General features: G+C 36.9%; 1 protein-coding gene across 1 annotated transcript; it reads left to right on the top strand.

The window, feature by feature from the left end:
- The first annotated feature begins 10,367 nt into the window (after positions 1-10,367).
- On the top strand, positions 10,368-12,794 carry LOC149149145 (epoxide hydrolase 2-like). The gene is made up of 6 exons (XM_089441508.1): positions 10,368-10,446; positions 10,981-11,192; positions 11,715-11,885; positions 12,140-12,387; positions 12,500-12,650; positions 12,699-12,794. The coding sequence occupies exons 1-6, from the start codon at positions 10,377-10,379 to the stop codon at positions 12,792-12,794; spliced, it is 948 nt and encodes a 315-aa protein (XP_089297634.1). The 5' UTR covers positions 10,368-10,376.
- The last annotated feature ends 12,538 nt before the right edge of the window (positions 12,795-25,332 follow it).

Below are 25,332 nucleotides of genomic sequence, written 5' to 3' on the forward strand. Positions count from 1 at the left end.
GTGAACAAGGGTTGTTGGATCGAAAGGAATGGACAGAGGAGATCAAACATCGGAGGCCTGAAGTCGTGGCGGGAGCAGAATAAGTCTGAGCCGTCAGATCTTGGATGGGTAGATAGAACAGCTATCGGGTGGAGGAGGTGCTCGAAGGATAATGCTCGGGAGCGGTTTTACCCAAGCGGGAATGGTTTATATCGGGCGGTCATCAGGCAGTAACTAGTAAAGGTCGGAGCCCACCTGATTCCATTCATCAGGCACCACGTAGCAGCGGAGGAGAGAGAGGAAACCGCCTTTATCGGGCGGGTATCCCTCTTGCTTGTTGTTTGAGTGATTACGCGATAGTCGTTAGATCTAGCAGAAGTGATCTAATGGTGATGATTGATCGAGCATGTAATGTCAGTCGAGTGAAGTGCGGACCGTCCGATCTGTGGGAAGATCAACGACGGGGGACACGAAGGTACGGGATGACCTCAAGAAATGTGGAAAGAGGCGCATATGGGCAGAAAGGTAAGGTTTTTGGGGCAAAAATGGGTTAATTCACATAGGGCCAAGGAAAAAGTGGGTTTTGTTCTGATGTGAGGGTTGGGTTAGGACATGAGTGAACGAGAATGGGAGTGGATGAGTGAGAAGAGTGGGGTGATGGACCATGTGAGAACCTCTCCACGACAACAAAACAAACCATTTCCTTCCTTTAGCCTTCAAAATAGCAGCGCTGCACCTCAAGGCTAACATTGGCTCCTTCTGGGGATGAAAGCCTCCCTGTGAGGTTTCAAGAACTACAGACTACTGCCTTTCTAGTAACAACCAAAACAAACTTATCTCCTAGTGTTCCATTGGGCATGGAGTTTATTTGCATAAAAACAAAAACTGAAAAACCTATTACAATATTAAGGCCTTAAAGCCTCATATGAAGTAAAGTTTCAAAAACCACCCATTGACTGGGCCATCAAAAACACCTTCCCCCTCTAAATTGTGCAGAATGAAAGTATTGTTCATCTAAACTTGAGCAATGACAAATGGTCTTGTCCATAAGGCATCAAATTTACCATGGTTGCCCTTCTTTTCCTTCAGTGCATCCCATTTGAGAACCCAATCACCAACCTGAAAACTGTCCATTTTTGCCTTTTTATCAAAGGCTTCTTTGATATTCTTCTGATGAATTCTTGAATTCTCAACCAGTTGTTCTCTGATTTGTTGTAATTCAACCAAGTTACTCATTCTTCTCGCCATGTCATTCTCTTCGTCCTATTCTTCTTGCAATAACTTGGCCACAGGGAGAATCAGCTAGATAGGAAAAACAACATCAGTGCCATACTCTAGCTTAAATGGAGAATTTCCTATGGACTTCTTATTGGTAACTCTTTCAGCCCACAGTGCAAACTGCAACTTAGAATCCCATCTCTTTTTGTTTTCCTCCAATAGTTTTTTTATTATCCTTACAAGACTCTTGTTAGATGATTCTGCTAGGCCATTTCCTTGAGGATAATATGAGGTAGAATGCACCAATTGAATGCCCATGGATTCACACATGTCCACCAATTCTTTTGCCCTGAAAGCTGCTACATTATCAGTGACTAATTTGGTTGGGCAACCAAATCTAGTGAAAATATTCTCATTCAAGAACTTTATGACAACCTGATGATTAGCATTTTTAGTGGGTATGGCCTCAATCCATTTGGTGAAATAATCAGTGGCTACCAAGATCCATTTGTGCTAGCCACTCGAATGTGGATTGATCTCACCTATAAAGTCCAAGCCCACCTGCTGGAAGGGACCATTGGCGTGTACTGGCTTCGAGGGCAGAGATTTTGGCTGTTGTCTTCCTGCAAACCTCTGACATTTGTCGCAAGACTTCACAAAAGAAAACACATCAAAGAACAGAGTAGACCAATAATACCCAGCTCTCAGGATCTTGTGGGATGTGGTTTTCCAATAATGATGCCCTCCACAAATGCTAGAATGGAACCGATGCTTGACTTCCACATATTGTCCTTTTTCTAGACATCTCAAGAGGATCCCTGATGGGTCTCTCCAATAAAGCAGGTTTTTATTAATGTAGAATTTGGTTGATCTGAGCTTAATGGTCGGGGCTTGACTTGAGCTAAGCCTTGGAGGGACTTCTAGCTTCTGCAAAAAATAAACTACACTAGAATACCATTCACAGGTGGCTAGATTTTCAACCAAAGGCTAATTCTGCTCTTGCTCTTCTACTGCTTCCTCTGTCTGCTCACCACCTGAATTTGAACCCATGCAATTGATGTCTAGCAAACTGCAATTTTCCTCAGCATAACCTTAGCCAAGCCATGGCCTTTGATAAGCTTGGTGGGCTTCACCTCTATGTTGAATTGTATGAATTTTGCAATCCATTTAGCTCTCTTTCCATTAATATCTGGCTGAGTTAGGACATCTTCTACCGAGGTTGAAGGTACATAGCAACCACTTTGGAATGCAGGATATAAATTCTGAATGTCTTTAAAGATTTTATGAGAGCATAATTTTTTTTTTCAATAAGGTCATACCTTAGTTTAGCATCCGTCAGAGTTTTGCTGAAAAAGGCCACAGGGTGCTCTACACCTTCATCATTTTTTTACAATAGAACTGCTGCAAGTGTATCATAAGAGGCAAAAGAGAAGATATAAAACTCCTTGGTGTAATCTGGGTTGATTAGAGTGGGAGCTTCCATGATAGCTTGTTTGATGGCTTCAAAAGAGCTTCTTGCAACATCTGTCCATTGTATTTCCGATTCTTTCTTCAGCATGGGAGTGATGTGCTTCACTAGCTCTACAAAGTTTGCAATGAACCTCCTTACAAAGTTAATCTTACCCAGGAAAGATTGAATGTCCCTTTTTGACCTTGGGATGGACAATGTCTGAATTGCTTGAACTCTTGATGGATCGATCTTCACACCTTCAGCAAAAACAATATGTCCCAAAAGATTGCCTTCTTCTAGAGAAAACTGACTTCTTTGGGTTTACAGAAAACTGTCTGCACTTTAGAAACACCTTCTTCAAATGCTGCAAGTGGTCCTTGTGACTGCTGGAAAAGATTGTTATGTCATCAAGGTAAATAAGGACAAACTTGTTCTTCTCTCCCACAAAGGCTATGTCCATAGCCCTCTGAAAAGTAGCCCTAGCATTCATCAGTCCAAAAGGCATCTTGGAGTACATGAAAGTGCCCCAAGGGGTAGTGAAGGCGGTCTTTTCCTGATCTTTTGGTTGTACAGCAATCTGATTGTAACCTGAAAATCCATCTAAGAAAGACATGACTCTAGCCCATGAAACTTTTTTGCAGCAAGTGTTCCATCATAGGCAGGGGGTAGTTTTCTTTTCTAGAGCATTTGTTCAGATCCCTGAAATCAACACAAAGCCTGATTTTTCCATTCTTCTTTCTTACTACCACAAGGTTAGCTATCCACTTTGAATACCTTAGGGGAATTATGATCTTGACATCCAAGAACTTCTTTATTTCCTTTTCAATCAAAGGCAATAAGAGAGTGCTGATAGGTATTAATTTCTTCTTAAAAGAGATGGTGTTCTTTTCTAGTAGAATCTTATGCTGAATGATGTTTGTGTCATAGGTATTAAGATCACTGTACTCCCAAGGAAAAATATCATCAAATTGTTTCATCAGGGTGAAATACTCAGAACTTTGGGCAGAAGACAAGTGAGTGGGCAGATTTATGTACTTTGGATGCGTTGGACTCCCTACATTATGTCTTTGAAATGCAGACTCATTTTCATTTTTGGCAGGCTTATAAGGTACATCATTATGATCAAACAAATTCTCTAGGGGCACCAATACTTTGGGTATATGGTTACTAGGTAGTTGAACAATGCTATCCTGACCAATCTCGTCCTTTAGCTTGGACTAGTTGCATTCTTCCATGGTTTCGTTTTCTTTGTCAATGTGCATTTCAAAAAATTCATCAATGACTTGTAAAAACCTATTAATTTCATCATCATCTTCAAAAACTTTCCAGTATTTGACATTGTCAAGCAGAGATGGTCTATATTTCACCTGAACTTCATAAGTCAATTTAGGAGGCAAAGGAGGAATAAACGTGCTAGCAGACACAACAAGGGAATCAATGAGCTTGTTCTTCATTCTAGGGATGTAAGAAATGTTGAAACTATTAAAAGAACCCTTGAGCTTCCATACTTCATCTCTGTATGCTTTTAGCCTTGGATGCTTTGCTTGGAAAGTTTTGTCCACCTGCTGAATGATAAGGTCCGCATTTCCAAACACCTTCAGACCTTTGACACCCATTTCTTTAGCAACTTTTAAGCCCAATATCAAGGTTTTGTACTCTGCTATGTTATTTGTGACCTGCAAAATTAACTTGAAAGATAAATGAATGCATTCTTGTGTGGGGGACACAAGGACTACACCTGCCCCTGCAGCTTCCTTAGAGCAAGCTTCATCAAAGAACATGTCCCAAATTTGTGGGTCTTCTTCCTCTGTGATCTAGAAAACTGGTTTCCTAAGCTACATGGAGGCCAACTAGGATTCTTCAATCTGAAGGATACATGCTCCAAAATCAGTGTCGATGGCATAGATGGGATGATTAGTGGGATTCCTTTCATCACTGATGATATCATCTAACTAAGCTTCTTTGTATAATCTCCTACTCTCACCTCCAAAAACTGGGATAGTAGCATAGGACAATTCATTTTGCAATGTTCCACCTAATCGCTTGATCCAACCTATGAAAAGAAACATGCCAAACTTGGGGGTACATCTACTACCACAATATCCATCATCGTGCTCTTCATGAGCAGCTAAGACAAGGTGATGGCTAGGTCTTTGATTAATCCCAAACATTTCACTTTTCTAGAGTCAAAAGAAAATAGGTGATGATAAGGCTTGGTAATGTCAAGACTCAACTCATCCATGACAGCCTTGGGCATTAGATTATGGATGGCCCCTGTGTCTAGAAGTCAGTTGTGAAGGATTTTGTCATGAATAGTCAAAGAGACATAGAATGATGGAGAGTTGTCATCATACTTTTCAATCTTTGGGCTGAGAACATCAGCTAGTTTTTCGTCTTGCAAATTTACATAGTCAGTGGAGGCTTGGATGGCTTTAGGCTCAAGGGCCTCAAGGATAGATCTCTTGAAGGACTCATTCTTCACTAGTTCAATTAGAAGTATAGGTATTCTTAGCTTCTAGATTTCTGATTCAAAACTGAAAGGAGAAAGAGACTTGTTAAAGCCTCTTACCTCATGAGCTGGAGCTTTGAGGATGATGGGATCAACTACAGTGGTTTTTGCTTATTAGCTAGTTGTATTGCAGGGACAACAGCTTTCTGAACAGGAGTTTCCTTAGCATTATTCATATTCGACCTCAGATCATATCTGTGTTCATCACCAGTTTGCAGAACAACTCCACCATCCCACTCTTGGGTGATCTTGTCATTGAATAATGAATTTTCATAGGTAGCTAAGGTAAAAAAGGAGGCACTGCCTTTGTCTTCTAGACAATGGATCTCATCATCTTCTTCAAACTGTTCTTTTTCCATGACTACATTGTAGAAAGGGGTCTTCACCCTTTGGTCTTCATTGGCATCTTTGCTTCTTTGCAGAATCTGTAACTACGCATTAGCTCTTCTATATGGATTTGGATTTCTAGGAGCAAAGGTATTAGGAACTCTTCCTTTCCCAAGGTGCTACTCAACCTTTAATTTGGAGATTTCAGAGGTTAATGACTCTATCATCTTGGTCATTTTATCTATCTTGGGATTTGAAGATGATGAAGATTCACCCCTTTGTCTCCTTCTATCAACATTTCCCTTGAGCTTCTCTGCAGCCATGATGTTTGATTCTACTTCCAAGACTGCATCCTGCATATTAGCCAAGGTAGCACATCGTCTCTCCCTCAACAATAGACAGAAGTCAGAATCAAAGGCACTGACATAGGTGAGTTTAGCGAAGGTAGTGGTGGGTTTTACTTCAGCTGGTATCTTGCTATCCATGCGGTTAAACCTCTTATTAAAATCAGAAAAGAACTCACCATTTTCCCTCTTTAAGTTCCCAAACTCGGTGTGGTAGTAGAGTAGATCCTTCTTATTCCTCTAATGTTTTAGGAATACATCATCTAAAGCCTCAATATCTGCTATAGACCTTGGGGCCAGTTCTCTGAACCATTTTCTAGCCTCTCCATCTAGACTTTGGATAAAGACTCCCATCCATACATCAGGTTCACTAATGTCTAAGTTATCAGCATAGCCATAGAATGATTCAAGATGTTCCTCAACGGTAACACCTTCAATCCCAGTGAACTTAGGCATACACTTCTAATATTCTCTAGTAGGCATAGCATTCAAAGGAGTGGACAAGTACTAGAGGCCCATACCTAGTAGCTATGATTCTTTCCATTTTGGTAGTTTCTACCATAACTGTGGTGGCTATAAGGGTAATGGAAGTCTGAATGACAGAGGGTTGCGGAGTGACTGATAGGACTTACAGAGTATGATGGATAGGAGGAGAGGTTTCGTTTGGGATTACAATGAAAGGGGAACCTAAAGAATAAGGAGCTCTATCAATCTCTGAGAATTTCTTTTCATTGCTAGTATTAGATGCTATACTGTCAACATGTATTTGTTCTATTACAGGATTTTATTGAAGAGATATAGAATATTGTTTAGAACTATATGAACCTTATGCTCCTTTCTGCAACGCCTTTCTTTCTTTGATGATTTTTTCAGGGTTAGGTACTGGATTAGATCATGGCTTCTGAGGATTTCTCCGAGTATGTCTCCCAAACTAAGCCAGAACTATGGAGTGGAGTCGCCAAGAGGTTCGTCCTCTAGTAGATTCTCTATATAGATGATTACAACCTAAATATTGTCTAGAGTTTGTCTATCATCAAAGCTGGATTTGTGTCATCCCCCAGGGAAGCTGAGCTTCGGTCTCCTCTCCCTAGCAGCGGCACCAATTATGTTATTAGTCCTGGAAACTCTCCTAGGTTATAGCTTAGATATGCCTGGTAACATATAAATCTTCAATATCGTTCTCTGAACTACTGGAATGGATTGGGGTTTGGATCAAGTCAGATGACTGTTTCAACTCTGTTTCCACTCAAGACATGCATGAACACCCTCAGCTTGACAAGGCTTTAGACCACTAATGCTCAATAGTTTATAGATTTAATGAATAGATGGAGAATCTTGACTGTACCAACAGATACATATATAAACACATATGAATGGCTAGCTACAGAAAGTAAAGGAAGCTTGCAAATCTAATTTATCAATGCAGAGATAAGATGACAGTTATCTAGCATTAGACACAGAAGAAAACATGAATAGCCTATTCAAGTGCAAGCTTAGAACAGAGGAGAAGATGGCAATTGAACATGTAACAACAAAAGACGCTTGTATTACTAGAATGAAAATGAGACGCTGGGAGGAACAGAGTATCCACAGTCCCCCAAAAGCTAAACCTTTGTTTTTTCTGACTTTCAGTCATTTCTAGGCTTTTTACAATGCTCTCGGGCTCTATGAGGCTCGAGATGTCTTAATCTATCCCCTCTGTATTCTAACTGCTTGATGCCATAACTAGAAAAACATGAGCTAAGAGTGCTCTGTGTCTAACAAACACGGTAATCAAATTCTGGTGATTTCATCACGTTGTCAGGTGGCTCGCTTGTGCCAGTGATGCTCCATGATTATTTCTGTTGGTTTGGCTGCATCGTGTTGTTGTCTTTTCCCCTTTCAGCCATGCATTCCGTTATTTCAATTCAACTGCCCGACTATCACAAACACTAACAAAGCTAACAACTTTCATCCTCGGGTGACTAATGGGAAGAGGGGTACAGAGGCATGTGGGCCGCTGGATGGGATGGATTGACGGTCAGGATGTTGGTCGGGCGATGGAGGGTGAACTATGGTGATGGTGAATGAGGGCCGTTGGATCGAGAGGAATGGACAAAGGAGATCAAAAGCCAGAGGCCTGAAGTCATGGCGGGAATGGAATAAGTCCAAGCCGTCAGATCTTGGATGGGTAGATCGAACGGCTATCAGGCAGAGGAGGTGCTCAAAGGATAACTCTTGGGAGCAGTTTTACCCAAGCAAAAATGGTTTATATCAGGCAGTCATCGGGCGGTAAGCGGTAAAGGTCGGAGCCCGCCCAATTGCATTCATCGGGCACCACGTAGCAGCGGAGGAGAGAGAGGAAACCGCCTTTATCAAATGAGTATCCCTCTCGCTTGTTGCTCGAGCAATATGCACGATAGCCGTTAGATCTAGCAGAAGTGATCTAACGGTGATGATTGATCGAGCATGTAACGTCGGTCGGGTGAAGTGCGGACCATCTAATCTGTGGGAAGATCGACAACGGGGGCATGAAGGTACAGGATGACCTCGAGAAATGTGCAAAGGGGCGCATATGGGCGGAAAGGTAAGGTTTTCGGGGAAAAATGGGTTAATTCACGTAGGGCCAAGGCGAAAGTGGGTTTTGTTATGATGTGAGAGTTGGGTTAGGACATGAATGAACGAGAATGGGAGTGGATGAGTGAGAAGAGTGGAGTGATGGACTGTGTGGGAACCTCTCCATGACAACAAAATAGACCATTTCCTTCCTTTAGCCTTCAAAATAGCAGCGCTACACCTCAGGGTTAACAGGGTATAATGGTTAGGGTATCAATTTATTAGTAATCTAATAGGAACCTATATTAATAGTTCTAGGGAAATTAGTAATTGTAAGGATTTATTGTGTTATTATTATTAATATAATAGTGTTATAATAATAGTATTTAATTAAAGGATGAGTGACTAATCAATATAAATTTATTATTAAAGTCTTATACTGATAAATTAGTATAATATCTTTAAAAAAAATAAAAAATTATTATTAATATCTTATACTATATAATCTAACCCACTAAAAAGGGTAGGAAAAGGATTGTAACTTGAAAATAAAAATCCAAGGAAGATCTCCAAAGAGGATACAAAGAACTATGTCTAACAAAAGCAGGTTAAAGGATAACAAGGGGAAAAATCTTTAAAAATCTAGAACAAGTTAATAAAAGAGGGAGGGGAGGAAGGATAACAAGGGGAAAAATCTTTAAAATTCTAGAACAAGTTAATAAAAGAGGGAGGGGAGGAAGGATAACAAGGGGAAAAATCTTTTAAAATCTATAACAAGTTAATAAAAGAGGGAGGGGAGGAAGGCGAGAAAACGACTAGGAAGTGAGGGCCGGGACCCAACAACTACTAATCTTCCAACCGTCATCTCTATTGAGATTGCTTGGCCTCCTTTCAATCCCAAGAGCTTTCCTAAATTTTCAGTGATGGAACTGCGAAACTCTAGCAATAACATTGGTCTCCTCAATACAAACATGATGTTTGGTCTTCTCCACATGCTCTGCAAGTGCAGAAGACTTGGTTCCCCTATGTTTAAGGTCAGCTGCGTGCTCTCTAATTCTTTGATTAATGGAGTGTCCAGTCTCACCAATATAGGGGGTCCCACAGGAACATGGAATAATATAGACACCCTTCATGTCCTTAGGGATAAGATCCTTCACTGATCGGACGGACTTACGAATAGTGTTAAGGGGTCTAAAGGTTGAGGGAACATTATGCTTCTTAAGAATCCTCGCAATCTTATCAGTGGTCCCTTGAACAAAAGATAGATGGACCCTGGGACCTGTTCTTTAGGTTCTTTTTTAACTACCGAACTTTTGGAAGCTTTGAGGAAAGCCCTCTGACCCAAGTATCTACTATAACTGTTCTCAACAAACACATTAAGGAGATGGGATTTTTCTTTCTCTAAGCTCTTTTCATCCTAGATCCTTAGGGCATGAGTAGCGAGGGTGTTGAAAACTCCCAACTTTTAAGCGAGGATGATTTTTATTTTTTTCCACAAACTTTCTTATTTAAAATTCATATAATTTTTACTAAATTTATCATTATAAAAGGAATACATGGTTTTATTAAATTTCTGATTCTCACAGGAATCCATCATTGGTGAATTCTTGAAGGTTGACCGCTGACAAACGGAGTACAGGCAGTTAAGGACGCGTCCAACGATTTAATACCGTTAAACAAACTAGGGGGAGGATCGCGTTCGTTGCGGACAGGAAAATGATGAGCGACACTTCAAATTTAACTCTCTTGAAATTTGGATAGAAATAACATTGCAGATATTCTTCTATCTTGAGCACCATCTGGAAAACAACTAAAGTTTCCGCCAAATGTCAATCTCGTTCCATCAGGTTTCGCTAAAATTCGGCGAAACAGAAATTCCTTCTTTGATTGATTTGCTATTATTTCAGATGAAAAATGAAAAAACCTTTGAGACACAGCAGAGTCATAACGGAGGTGAATCTCTGATATAACACCTTATTCTTGCGCAGGATGCCCTAAAATCGATTCATCAGCCATGGACAAAATACAGCACAAGCGAGTTAATGTTGGAGAGCTCAATTTACATGTTGCAGAGATTGGATCAGGTACTGATTCTCATCTCAAGCAAACCGCTATCTTCATGTATTTTCCCTGTTGTAGAAAAGCCAGGTGCTCCACAGCTACAGTCAGAATGGAAAGGGAAGATGTCTGTCACAGGTGTATCTATATCATTTTAATTTTAGCATTTTAAAATTTATACATTTATGATCAAAGATCTTCATTATTTTAATTTTCATATTATTTTAATTTTCGCTATCATGATTTTGGAAATATTTTGGAATTTATATATAAACCTTGTATACATTTACAACCAGTGATTTTTATTGATTATAAATTTTAGAAAAAGTTTGGAACTGATACATGAGAACATTTGTTTTGTGATGTATTAAGTTTAATTTGTAATTTAAATGTCACATCTTGTTGCTGGAGATTTCCCTAAAAAACTGTATAAGGTTTACTAATTAAGTTAATTTTTACATATGTATGGTTTACTTTTTTGAAACAAATTCAAATAACAAAATTATATTTTTTTCCATAATTTGATTAACCAGTTTTGTGATTATTAAATTTATGTGCAGGTCCCTCTGTGCTGTTACTGCATGGATTTCCAGATATATGGTATTCATGGCGTTACCAGATGATAGCATTGGCAGAAGCAGGTTTCCATGCAATTGCTCTGGACTTTCGAGGCTATGGACTCTCTGATCAGCCCTCTGAACCAGAAAAAGCTGTATATGATGACCTTGTTGAAGACATGGTTGGCCTGCTTGATGCCTTGAATATTGAAAAAGTTAGTTTCAGCAGTCTTTCTGATGGAATCCAGAGCGGTGGGAAGATTTCCATCTGTAACACTGTTAATTTTTCATTTCTTTATAGTGAGGGTTTGAACATTGAGTCTGAGCTTAAAATTCAAAATCAGCTTTTTAAGATTTATTTGATTTAGACTGTTTAAAATTTTAAGATTTGCCTATTTGATTTTCCAAAGTTTGTGTTTTAAAATTGGAAGGTTTGCATTTGTTTTTTAAGTTAATGGAGTTTACAAATTTTAAATGTTTTTACTTATACATTTTTAATTTAAAATTAATACTAACTAATATAAAAAGATATTTTATTTATAATTCAAAATGGCCAATTTAAAACAAAAACAAAAAAACATTAATGTAATTGTATATAAATAATTTTATATTTAAATGCTAGAATGTCTTTTCAAAAGTAGTTATTAATAAATACTTTAACTTCTCCATATCTTAGATGTGAGTTTTATATCTCTATTTTCTAAATCCCATATCTGAAACTATGTTTCATGAAGTAGGCATTTCTTGTGGGGAAGAACTTGGGGGCATTTGTAGCATACTGTTTTGATCTCTGTCATCCAGATCGAGTGAGAGCAATTGTATCTTTGGGTATACCTTATATGAAACCTGGTGACTATGGCAGTAATTGGGACTTGACTCCCAGAGGTTTTTATATGAAACTTTGGCAGGTACATTTTTCCTTCTATATGTCAAAAAAATTCATTAAACAAAGACATTCCTGTAATATACCTGGTTGATTCTGCCTGTTGACAGTATGTTTATATGCTTGTTTATAAGATCAAATCATGCATATTTCAATATGAACTTATTCAGAATGTAAAACTGCTGATGATTCATTTTCTTTTCCTAATATTGAGAACAAGGACTCAGCCCTGGTTGTATTGAATTTGCTGATTGTTTTCTTTTGAATTCATTACTGTAGGAGCCCGGAAGAGGTTTGGCAGATTTTGGGCGCTTTGATGTAAAAACAGTGATAAGGAATCTATATACACTTTTCTCCAAAAGTGAACTGCCTATGGCAGAAGATGGTAAGGAGATAATGGATCTCTATGATTCTTCCATACCATTACCACCTTGGTTTACTGAGCATGCCCTTCAGATGTACTCAAGCCTGTATGAGAAATCTGGGTTTGTTTATCCTATGCAGGTCCCATTCCTTTGCAGCAGAAGGTAAACTAAATTTTTGTTTTATTAGTCTTCCCTTTGCTCTCTTTTCATTCTATATCACCATAGATTACTTGCAGATAGGCAAAATTTTAAGAGCATTGTTTAAAATGTGCAGGGGTCCTGGGAGATTGGCTCATTTCAGGGACTGCACTATTCAAGCTCCTTGTCTTCTGATAATGGGTACCAAGGATTGTTTTAGGAAATTTCCAGGAATGGACTATTTTATCAACAGTGAGATGCTAAAGCCTGCTGTGCCCAATCTAGAGGTCAATTTCTTTCTAGAAGGGAGCCATCCTTCTGTGCCCAATCTAAAGATCAAATTTTTTCCAGAAGGGTGCCATTTTATCCAGGAACAGTTTCCAGAGAAAGTGAATAAACTTATAATTCGCTTTCTGAATCAGCACCTGTGAAGAGTGAATATAAATAAAAGGAGAGCAGGCAAGTCACAGAGGGCATACAGTGTATTAGAAAATTTTCAGGGTACAGGGTTGAAATAATCATATTGGGTGTTCTCTATCATTAGAGAAGAGCCTTAATCATGTACATTTCTGTTTCATGATCTTATTATACTTAGGCTCATGAAGAACCTGGTGAGAGAGAAGTGGCCGCTGCCTTTTGTTTTGTCTCCATATATAATGGAGTGTTTGGTTGTTTGAAAGACTAGTTTAGTGTTTTTTTCCCAATTTAGGTGAGGTCACCTAAATATTTATAGTGTTAATTTAACGTATTATTATTATTATTTAATTTTAAAGTTACAAATGTTATATTGGTGTATGAGATTTTTTTATTTGTGAGATAAGAGACCTAATTTTATGTAAATATATTCTATTCTTCTAATTTTAAACTTACAACTTTTTAAAAAAACACATACTCTTAATCATTAAATAAAATTTAATAAAATTAAATTTCATATAAATTAATTAATTTTAATTTACCTTTCATAAATAAATAAAATTAATTATATATAAAAATTCAAAATTCAAAAATTATCTTAATTTAAAATTATATAATTAATACGCTGAAAATTTAAAAATTATTTATCTGAAACTTATTCTCCAAAATATGTATATCTGTTTTGCTCTAATTTTGATTTCACAATAAATCTCATTAGTGGTCAAGAAGGCTCTCATATGTTTGTATGCATAGTTAAAAAATTTATATAATAAAATAAACTTCATCTCATATAAGACAAAAATATATAAATATAAATATAAAAGATATATGTATAAAATATATTTTATTGAAGATATAAATATAAAAGTAAATATGTATTATACATTATAAATATTATTATTAAATTAATAAATAAGAAAATTTTGTATTTCAATATTAAGTTATAATTAATCTATTAAAAATAATTTTGTTGTTATATTGTGAGTAGTGAGAGTTAAAATTGGTTTTTCCATAGTAAAAAAATAGATTAACTTTAAAGCCATCATCATTTAAAATTCGTGGATGGTAAGAATCTCAAACAATCATTCATGTTGTTGTAAAAAAAAAAACCAAATGGGTGGTAGGCAACCTTGTTGCCAAAGTTTCAATGTATTGGAAATCTTTATTAGAATATCAAAGCTCATAGTTACTAGAAGCTTGTGGCAAATAATGTAAAGCTTTCACCATATATATAATACTTTTTAAATAGAGAATGATGAGTGCCTCCTAGTGTCCAAAGAAAAAAAGGTGATGGTTATTAACCGTTATTATTTATACATTATTTTGGGAATATTTAATGGTTCATGATGACCATCTCTGTCAGGTTAGGAGGTAACTCCTCAAATGAGATTTTATTTATTTATTTAGGCTGATCATAGTTATATATATGAGGGAGTGACTGTTGAGTTTCATCTCCCGATGACTTTCAATTTTCTCTTATTATTTCTTTACACTATTTACAATTGTTCACCCAAACCCTATGATTAGGTGTCAACATTCCCCCCCTTAATTTGAAGGGATGTTGGTGAGTCCAAGCATCATTCTGAATCTTTCAAGCTTTTCGCTTCCAAGCGCTTTGGTGAAGATGTCTGCAATCTGCTCATTAGTGGAACAATGACAAAGATGGATAGTTTTGGCCTCAACATGATGTCGAATCAAATGATATTTTGTATTAATGTGCTTCGTTCGGTCATGGAACTTTGGGTTCTTGTCCAACTTTATTGCAGAGGTATTGTCAATCATGAGTGGAGTCGAATATACTTGTTTTACTTGCAAATCTTCCAGAATTTTCCTGAGCCACCCAATTTCTTTTGTTGCCTCGGTTGCTGCCACATATTCTGCCTCTGTTGTGGAATCTACTGGAACTGATTGTTTGTGTGATCTCCAGGAGACAGCTCCTAATCCAAGACTCATAGCATAACCAGAAGTAGATACCCCAGTTTCTTTGTCTCCATTGAAGTCTGAATCAGAGTATCCAATCAAGTTGAAGTCGCCCACCTATGTATACTTGAGTCCAAAGTCTTGAGTTCCCTTCAAGTACTTTAGAACTCTTTTTGTAGCAGACTAATGCCCCTCACAAGGATTTTGCATAAACCTAGAGAGGATTCCAACAACAAAAGAAATGTTTGGTCTAGTAGTAATCAGGTAGTTGAGACTTCCTACAAGCTATCTATACTTTGTTGCATCCTCAAATTATTTTCCTTCAATGGATGTGAGCTTTAAGTTTTGTTCCATGGGAGTAGTCAGAGGATTGCATTCAACCATGCCAAACCTGTTCTACAAATCTCCAATGTACTTCTTTTGAGAAAGGAATATGGACTTCGGATGTTGAGTTACTTCAATACCAAGATAGTAATGAACATAGCCCAAATCAGTCATTTCAAAACCTTTCCTTAATTCCTTTTTTATGGATGTAATGTAGCTCTCATTGTTCCATGCCATTGAAAGATAATCTACATATACCACAAGATATACAACTGTTTTGCAAACTTTCTTGACAAACAAAGTTGCATCATCAAGATCATAATGTTTGAAATTGAGTTTCAGAAGATGCTCAGTTAGTTTTTCATACCAGGCTCGCGATGCTTGTTTGAGGCCATACAAGGATTTCACAAGCTTGCATACTTTATGTTCATGTCCTTTCACAGCAAATCCTTCAGGCTGAGACATAAAAACATTCTCTTTTAGATCTCCATTCAAGAAAGTAGTTTTTACATCCATTTGATGGACTTTCCAACCATTCTAAGCTGCTAGGGCAAAGAGTGTCCGGATGGTAACCCATTTTGTTGTGGGGGAAAAAGTCTCCTCATAATCGACCCCTTCCTTCTGTGCAAAACTTTTTGCCACAAGCCTAGCTTTATGCTTGTCAAGTGAGCCATCAGCTTTATACTTGTTCTTGTAGACCCACTTGCAGCCAATTGGTTTGGTTCCCAATGGAGGATTGACCAACTTCCAAGTGCCATTCTTTATCAAGACATCATACTCCTTTTGCATCGCTTCTTTCCATTCATCATGAGAAGCGGCTTCTTTGAAGGAAGTTGGTTCCAAATCTATAGACAAATTCAATTCACAATCATAAGAAACATCCATATCAACAGGTGAATCAGAGTCATCTACATCACCTCCATTTTTCCGAGTTCAATTTCTAGTTCCTATCTTTCCAACTTCATCAAGATGAACACTTTCAAGTGTCTTTGTCAACCACTTTGGGGGACCCTTTTGAGATGGTCTAGGCTGCTCAGTTGATTGAGTTGGGACTGAATCAAGATTGAGTCTCCCGATTCTGTTAATCACATCACCCAAAGTATCATCAGTCGTTGGAGTTTCATGCGAGGGAGAGAGTGCTTCAGAAGAAGATTCCACAGGTTGATCCAATATAGGAATCTCCCCTCCAAGATGTGGAATCTCATTACCAAATTCTTGAAATGATTTTGCATTTGCGAATCTATCCAAGCAATCAAGTTGCCGCTCAACAACATTGTCAGCTTTGGATGATTCAAGAAAGATTACATCTCTAGATACAAAAAACTTTTTATTGACTTCATCATAGAGATAGTATGCTTTGGAGGTGTTTGAATACCCCAAGTAGATACACTTATGACTTCTTGTACGAAGTTTGTTTCTATGTACCTTTGGTATCAAGGCATAACATGTGGAACCAAAGACCCTAAGATGCTTTACCGAAGGAATGTGCCCATACCACATTTCATAGGGAGTCTTGTTTCTAATAGCATTAAATGGACATCTATTCTTTACATACACATCACATAGGACTACATCATCCTAAAACATCAATTTTACATTCTTGAAAAACATCATGGAGCACACCATATTTAAGATTGTCATATTCATTCTTTTAGCTACTCCGTTCTGTTGGGGATTATAAGGCACAGTTGTTTGATGTTTGATCCCATGTTGGTGAAGATGGTTTTCAAATTCATTTGAAGTGTATTCTTTTCCATTATCATTGAAAATAGATCCAATATGAGATTTTGCATCATTTTCAATCCATGTATGAAATTTATTGAATGTTTGAAAAGCATCAGATTTGTTCTTCAATAAATAAACACAACACATTCTGGTGTAGTCATCAATAAATGTCATCATATATTTATTTCCATTTGCAGAAGGAACGGGCATTGGACCACATAAATCTGAATGAATGAGTTCAATTTTTCTTTGTTCTCTAGAATGTGAATCATGAAAACACTATTTGATATGCTTTCCTAGAATGCAAGCATCACATTGCTTAAGTTTCCTAGGAATTGTAGGCAAACCAGTAACACCATTTTTCTTCAAAAAGCGGAGGTTGTCATAGTTCATGTGTCCAAATCTATCATGCCATAATAAACTTGATGGAAATGTACCTTCTTCATAATGAGAATTGTATGAGAAATTGTGTGCACGAGCATAGGTACCTTGCAGATTGAGAAGTCTTTCTTCTTCTATCCCTGTCTTGACAAGTGAGTGATCTGATGCTTTTCTCACCTCAACCTTGCCATCAAACATATGAATGGAGTTTCCTTGCTGGCGGATGTGGACCAAGGACAACAAGTTTCTCCTTAGCTGTGGGAGATATAAAACATGATGCAGAAGAAAGTCTAGAAGACCAGGCAATTTAAGCCTGATTGTGCCAAGCCCTAATGGCTTGAGTTTTGATTTGTCTGCAAAGTATACCTCTCCATCAACATTGTCAGTAAATTATTCAAAAAAATATTTTCTAAAAGTCATGTGGCAAGTTGCTCCTGAATCAAGCAACCAATCATTTTCCCATGAAGCAAGTGAAGCATTAAATAAGTCTTCATTTACTCCAATATTACAATATGCCACAACATAGTGAGCAGATTCAGGTGCTTTACCTTTCTCTTTGTCATTAGTTTTACCTTTGGGTTGGTTTCTTTCCTCCTCAATTCTATCCCAAGGCAACTTGCTTGTGGATGCATCATGTGATCCATCTCTATTGCAACGTATGCAATGCAAATATGACTTTTCTCCTTGAGAGTGTCTGCCCGCCCACCTCTGAAATTTCTTCTTCCTCTTCCTCTTCCTCTTCGACCACCTCTTCCTCTGGAAGAATCTTGAGCAAGATTCTTCTCTCTATGTACAAGACACATAGCCTCTTCAGAAGACTGAGGAGTTGTCTTCTTCCCAAAAGCTTTCTCTCTTTTAGAAATTTTTTTCACAAGGGAGTCAAAGGTAATTTCTTTGAGGTTTCCATTTGCTTGCAATGACTCAAGATAATTTGAGTAAGTGGGATAAAGTGCCTTGACAAAAGCTATCAGAGGAATGTCCAGTTCAACATTAGTGACTTTGATATCATGCATAATAGATTTTACTTCTGATGCAAGAGCAAGAGGATCATCATTTTGTAATTCAAGGCTAAACAATTTAATCATGAGTTGAACAACTTCAAGTGCAAAGTGTGAGTCATAGAGTTCCTTCAGTTTTTGTAAGGCTTCGAAAGCATTTGAAAATGGTGAAATATGGCGACTCACCTCTTCATTTACTGATGTTGAAATCAAGGCATAAGCCTTGCTATTCTTATTTTCCCAAATGGTGAATTCCTTGTCTAAGGTAGGTTGTTCTAGTTCTTTGTCTCCATCTCCAACACACACTCCTTTCCACAACTCATTAAAAATGAGAGTGTGTTTGATTTTCCGTGACCATTCTGGATAGTTCTCCTTGCTAGTGAGAACCACTCCCACAATAGATATCAATGAATGCATTTTAAAAAAATCTATGTACTATAAAAAAAATGTACTTCTGCTACCAAGAAATAGCACTTCCAGTGGTAGTTTTGTAAAAAAAAAAAATACAATTATGATATAAATATGTATCAAAGGTTTTATATAAGGGAGGGAGTTAAATGGAAACTCAAGGTAGCACTCACAAAATAGTGCGCAGTTGAAGGCAAAGCTCTCTGAGGCTATGGTAGCAATATCAAACTTAATAGAAGAGAGGCTATGGCAGCAATATCAAACTTAACAGAACGCTATTGATATGTCTTCACAATTTTATGACTCTAATGCTATCACATTAAATTCATTAGCAATTTAAATGCAAAAGCTAAGATGGCTTCTTTAGAAAGAAAAGCGAAATTCAAATGGAGTGATGGTACTCACATTTTATTCAAGGCTTAAAAACAAGATTGTTGGCCACACTATTCATTAGCAATTTAAATGCAGAAGCTCAGACGTTGCTTTAAAACAAATCAAATCTCAAATGGAGTGACGACAGTCATGTTTTATTCAGGCCGAGAGTTGACGCTGCGATGTATGGGAGGTGTATGGGAGGGAGAAGCTGGTAATCAGGCGTGCGTGCCAACGTATTGGAGTTGCCAACATTTATAGGCAGCGTGGAGAGGTATGGTAGCAGTGGCAATGAGGGAGAAGCAGTGCAGCATGGGAGGTATGGAACTGCTGCAAGAATGCTTCTTACTCTTGATGAGAAGAATCCACGAAGGATTTTGAGGGTGAGGCCTTGTTGCATCGAATGAATAGGTATGGGCAGTGTTTATGGGCCGGATATATGTGCAAAGGCTGAGCCGAGCAACATTGTAGCCATGGTCCACGTTAACTTCTATCGCAACTATGGCAAGACTTCTATCGTGTGAGATATACAGTGAAGAAATCAGGTATGGAGACATTGACTAGGAGCATGTCGCAAGCTGAGGAAGAGTCTTGGGACCTGTGCAGGTATTCGATGGGTATACCAAGCGTTACACCAGATTATCACGTAGAGGGCAGAGAGCATAAGACTGAAGAATATGGCAGACTGCAGGACAAATTTCTGAAAAATGGCAGAAAGGAGTTACAATGGCAGACTGTAATGCTAAAAATGGAGCTAGCTTTGATACCATGTCAAGCCAGGAGGTAACTCCTCAAATGATATTCCATTTATTCATTTAGGCTAATCATAGTTATATACATGAGGGAGTGACTATTGAGTTTCATCTCCCGATGACTCTCCATTTTCTCTTATTATTTATTTACACTATTTATAATTGTTCACTCAATCCTTATGATTAGGTGTCAACAATCTCCAAGGATAAGGTATAGTGATGCATATTATCTCTCACCCTAAGGGCTTGTGTTTGGAACCTAAAGTGACTTGTTTTGATTGAGCAATCATCAACACCAAAAACTAAGTGCAATAAAATTAGTTTACAGAGAAGTGTATGACTATCAACTATGGAAGCTAAAGGAAATTCAACGATGAGTGCAAACCATTGTGATATTATACTATGGGAGCGTAATATTAACCATCACCATAGTGGTTTTGCTTGTTCTATTTAAAGAGGCTAGGAAATGTGCATCTCTAACCATGCTATTAAATGTAATTATTTTTCTTCATTACCTTAATCTTAGATTTGAATGTTGAAGTAGATATAGCCTAAGTCTATGTTGTTCCTTATTAGTTGCAATAGAATATTTAGAGAAAAATAGATAGGATATAGCCACATAAACCAAATAAATAAAGCACAACAAAAAGAAATATGGTCATGGAAAAAAAAAAAAGTTAGATTGGTAAAATAACAATATTAGACAAACCTTTATTGATATTTAGAACTAGATCCAATGTTCACTTTCATCTTCAAGGGGGAAACTCCAGCATGAGTATTATTATCACCCTAAAGTTCTTCATTTGTACTATTTTCAGTACTTTTACCTGAGTACATCACTTTTTCATGCATAACCCTCATTCTTCTCTCCATTCCATCACCACATGATCTCAATCCTATTGGAATCAACCAACTCAAACATAGAGTTTGACAAAAAATAGCCATTGTAGAGATTGGCTCATTAATTGTGCACACTTAGTGCAAAGAAGAATATTTATGTTCTTCATTTCCTTATTCATGTTGAATGATGTTTCTTTTGCATAATAGGATTTTGAATTTTAGATGATCTAGAGTTAAATTTCTGTAAATATCACTAAAATTTGTAAGTCTAATCTCATTTATCTTTTGTATGTTTCTTGATTCACAACCATCAAGTAGAGCTTTTTCTCATCCTTATGACAAAAACCCAACAACTAATTGGCAATACGAAGTAGCTCTAGATCTTCATCTCTAGTTGCCTTACCTTGTAGGCAAATCTTAGCTTTGAAGTTGCTTTTTTGCTTCTATTTTTCACTTTTCAAGCAAGTTATAGTATTAAAAACCTATATTGGTTCCAATATGGAAGCTTCAATTTTCTCTTTCTAACCTAAGGGAATTTTTTTCCTCATATTCTACACAATCCTAGTGCTATGATTTATTATGCTAGAAGCATATTATTTCCCTCAAAATATGTGATACCATTAGTTTACATAGTTTTTCATTTTTTTGGTTCTATCTCGAACTAAATACACTTATAGGGTCCTCTTAGATTGATGAGTCACTAGGGTTGTTTTGTAATGCAAACTTATAGAAAATATTGTAGGTAGAGAGAAAAATCTCCTAGGGTTCCTAGTACCTTCTACTTTTAGGGTTTCCATTTCCTATGTTGCATCTTTTTTATTCATCATATTTACTTTTGCTTATTGTAGTAGTCACTTAATTTTTCTTTAAACTTAGAGAAGGACATAAAAAAAATCTTCTCACCACCTTAGTAATAGTCCTTCCTTATCACCTTAGCACTAGACCTTTTTTGCATGATTTTTGTTTGAAGCCATTTATTTTGATTTTTTACTTTGTTGTTCATTCCTTTTTAGCTTTTATTCCTCACTTATTTGTTTTTTTAATAAAAAGTTCATTTTAGAAAGAAAAAGTTAATTATTTAAAGAAAGAAACTCCTTTTGTTTTGTGTATTTAATTGTTTTCTTCTAGCTTTTCATTTTGAAGTTTCATACCAATTTAAACCTTAGTCCATTGCTAGGTTGATATAGAACTTTGCCTACTATTTTAAATTAAAAAACCCTCATTTTAGATTTAGGAAGTTCATTTTGACAAAGAATAAGTACCTTGTGCTTAAACAATTGTCCAAATTCGAACCAACTTCCTTATCTTGTTTCTTAACTCAATGTTCCATTATTGTTTAAGTGTTTTATTTCAAGCATCTTTTTAAATTTGGTTCGATGTAATGTATGCACACTTCACTCCTTAATATTTTTGTGGTTCATGATGCCAAGATTAGTCTAAAATCTATAATTTAACTTAACCAACTAAATCTCCACTGGGGCCAAAAGAGTTTTGAAGTGAAGTTAGGGTTGTAGGGATAGGAATCTAGATAATTCATTGCAACCATTTGTATTTAAAACATAGTTGTTAACCACTTAGGGAGCTTAAAAATCCTTTCTATTGTATATCATCAAAACTTTTTTAGCGATGCATATTCTTAGGAATTGATAATTCCAATGTTGGTGAATGGTTGGATTTGCTAAGTGATTAGACAAAATCCAACTTCTTGTAGAAGGAGTTGCACCAACACAACACAATAGACAAGGTTAAGCTTAACACAAAGTAAATTATAGGTTATACATTCAAAAATGAATGGATTGACATGTATGTAAAAAAAAATACATAAGAAACAAAATAATGGGAAGCAAACTCTTTATTTTATTTGTAATGGAGCTAGTGTTGGTGGTCTTTAAAAGAGACAGAAAAGAGGATTGAGTTAAGCAAGGTGAGTCTAATCCAATCCCCTTGAGGAGGATATTTCTTGTTTCCCTTTGTTGGTTCTCTCTCTCAGTCAAGAAGTCGACAAGATTTTTCAATGGTGAAAAGCTTGCTAAATATTGGTAATTACAACACATGTATTTGTTTTAGATTTGTAGGAACTCTTAGCAAAAATTAGGCAGTATAACGCTATGCCACTTCTGTTTTCAAATTATGACCCATGGTGTTGTATTTATAGATTCTTTGCAGCTCTATTAAAATTATATCTAAGAGTGAATGAAGCTCAATCCAATTGAGAATTACCATGCATAAAGGAACCTTTCAAGGATACTAGAGAACCATCCGTCAATGATCTTGCGATTTGAACCAACCTAAATTGTTCTCCCCCTTGAATTTTGATGGCATATGGTATCTATTGCACCAAAATTTGGTGATATTTCTTGTCTTACAAATTCTTATGAATATCAAAGGAACTATTGCATGGATCACACAAAATCCTCATCGTGAGTTTGCATAAATAGAAAAGACCCAAATTTCAATAGTTTTTTCAGTACTTTTGAGTTGGTGATGTAATCTTCATAGAAGTCCTTGTCACATGATGCTAATGACATTCTCAAGAATGAAATTTATCACACATTGAGAGAATTTTAGGTGATAACAATTGTCCCTTGATGTGTGAGGTTAGGAGTAGACATATAGCCAAATTACATCATAGTTTCTATACTAAATATTGCTTGATTTTTACAAAGAGAAAGAGACCAAGGAGAGAAGGACATCTTGTGTATGAATAAGGGATCACCTAAAAAGACACACATTGATTCAGATTGGATCACTATATTTTTCATGCATATTGATACTCTCAAAGTGGAAAGATAGAGGCATGACCTTATAGTAGCCATTTTATTGGTGAGACCTAGTTTATAGAATTAGAGTATGAAAACTTTTGGGGCCATTTTGAGGCATTTAATGATATTTTTGGGCAGTTAATTTTCCCTTTTAAGCATTATATCTTCCTACATTATTCTATACTCATAGACCTTTCTAATAGTAAAATAAAAATGTCAAACAAAGTTCATAAGAAATTTTTTTTCCTCCTAAACATTGGCCTATCGTGATTGACCGCCATGATTCAAGAGGTTGCTCGTCATCCCCCAATATTCATGGAAAATCAGCTAGCAATGTGAATACTAAGTGAACTATTCAAAAATCATGAGAAATTAGTCAGTTACGACTACCTCTCATGGAAATGGTCATACGTTTGAATGACTTACTTAACGCAGTTGAATCCCAAAAATGATATCTAATATAATGCACTGCGTAATCCCCCATACTCAAATTCAAAAAGAGTCAAGGGATCTCTACTTGAATGGTTCATGAGGCACAATACTTGCTAAGGTTTTGCAAATGGGGTAGCAAGCTAAGTGGGCTTGATTGTGGGGAAAAACTCCACAGTTAAGCGCGCTTGAGCCAGAGGAGTTCTGGGATGGGTGACCTCCTGGGAAGTCCTGGTTACTGGGTGCAAGCCCCGGAAGTGATGATTGATGCTATGTGATTCGTTCTCCACATTTCACTAGTTTCAATCCCACTTCTTCACCCCTGTGAGCATCACCCGATGCAATGAGTGCTAAGTGAACTATTCAAAAATCATGAGAAATTAGTCAGTTACGACTACCTCTCATGGAAATGGTCATACGTTTGAATGACTTACTTAACGCAGTTGAATCCCAAAAATGATATCTCATATAATGCACTGCGTAATCCCCCATACTTAAATTCAAAAAGAGTCAAGGGATCTCTACTTGAATGGTTCATGAGGCACAATACTTGCTAAGGTTTTGCAAATGGGGTAGCAAGCTAAGTGGGCTTGATTGTGGGGAAAAACTCCACAGTTAAGCGCGCTTGAGCCAGAGGAGTTCTGGGATGGGTGACCTCCTGGGAAGTCCTGGTTACCGGGTGCAAGCCCCGGAAGTGATGATTGATGCTATGTGATTCGTTCTCCACATTTCACTAGTTTCAATCCCACTTCTTCACCCCTGTGAGCATCACCCGATGCAATGAGTGCTAAGTGAACTATTCAAAAATCATGAGAAATTAGTCAGTTACGACTACCTCTCATGGAAATGGTCATACGTTTGAATGACTTACTTAACGCAGTTGAATCCCAAAAATGATATGAATAATATTTTAGAAGGGTCATAGTTGTAACTTGATTTGAGGGTTGAGGGAGTCTAACTTGTACCCTAGTTGGATATTTGGCTATATTATAACTAGGGCACTACGAGGAAAAGCACAAGAAAAGGCGTTCAATTCAATTCGATTGTATCGTGTTCCATAATAGAGCGGAGCAATAGGGAGTGGGAGTGAGAGAGCATAAGAGACGGTTTTTAGTGTTTGTACCATCATATCAGTAGATAAGTGTTAAGTAACTCCATAAAGAGTGCCTTTTTTAATACTTGCATTATTTCCATTCCAATGAAAGAGAGAGCAAAGCAATCTCACCTTTAAGCTATCATTTTCCCATAAGTGTTTCCCATAGCATATCTTGTGCTCATAGTGATTATATTTTATTGTTCTCTGTTTTCCACATTTTATCTATTACATGCATAAGCATAATATAGTAATTTAAAAATATGAAAACCAAGGAAGCTAACCCTTATAGTATATATTTCAGTTTATTTTTATCATATCTAATGTGACAAATAATACAGTGGAATATCCATTGTAGTATACATATCACACATCCTTAGAAGAGTTATTTACAATATAAAAATGAGGTTGAAATGTTCCATTCTCATGATCATGATAAAAAAAGATGATTAAAAATAGTGACAAGATGTTGGATGAGCCTATTTGAGATGCCCGAAATCATTGTAGCTAGTGTACTATGAAGTAGAAATCTACATCACCCTCAAGGATGT

This window comes from Pinus tabuliformis, chromosome 9, assembly GCF_031772625.1.
Source record: "Pinus tabuliformis cultivar Carrire ecotype Pingquan chromosome 9, CPIR1, whole genome shotgun sequence".
NCBI lineage: Eukaryota > Viridiplantae > Streptophyta > Pinopsida > Pinales > Pinaceae > Pinus > Pinus tabuliformis.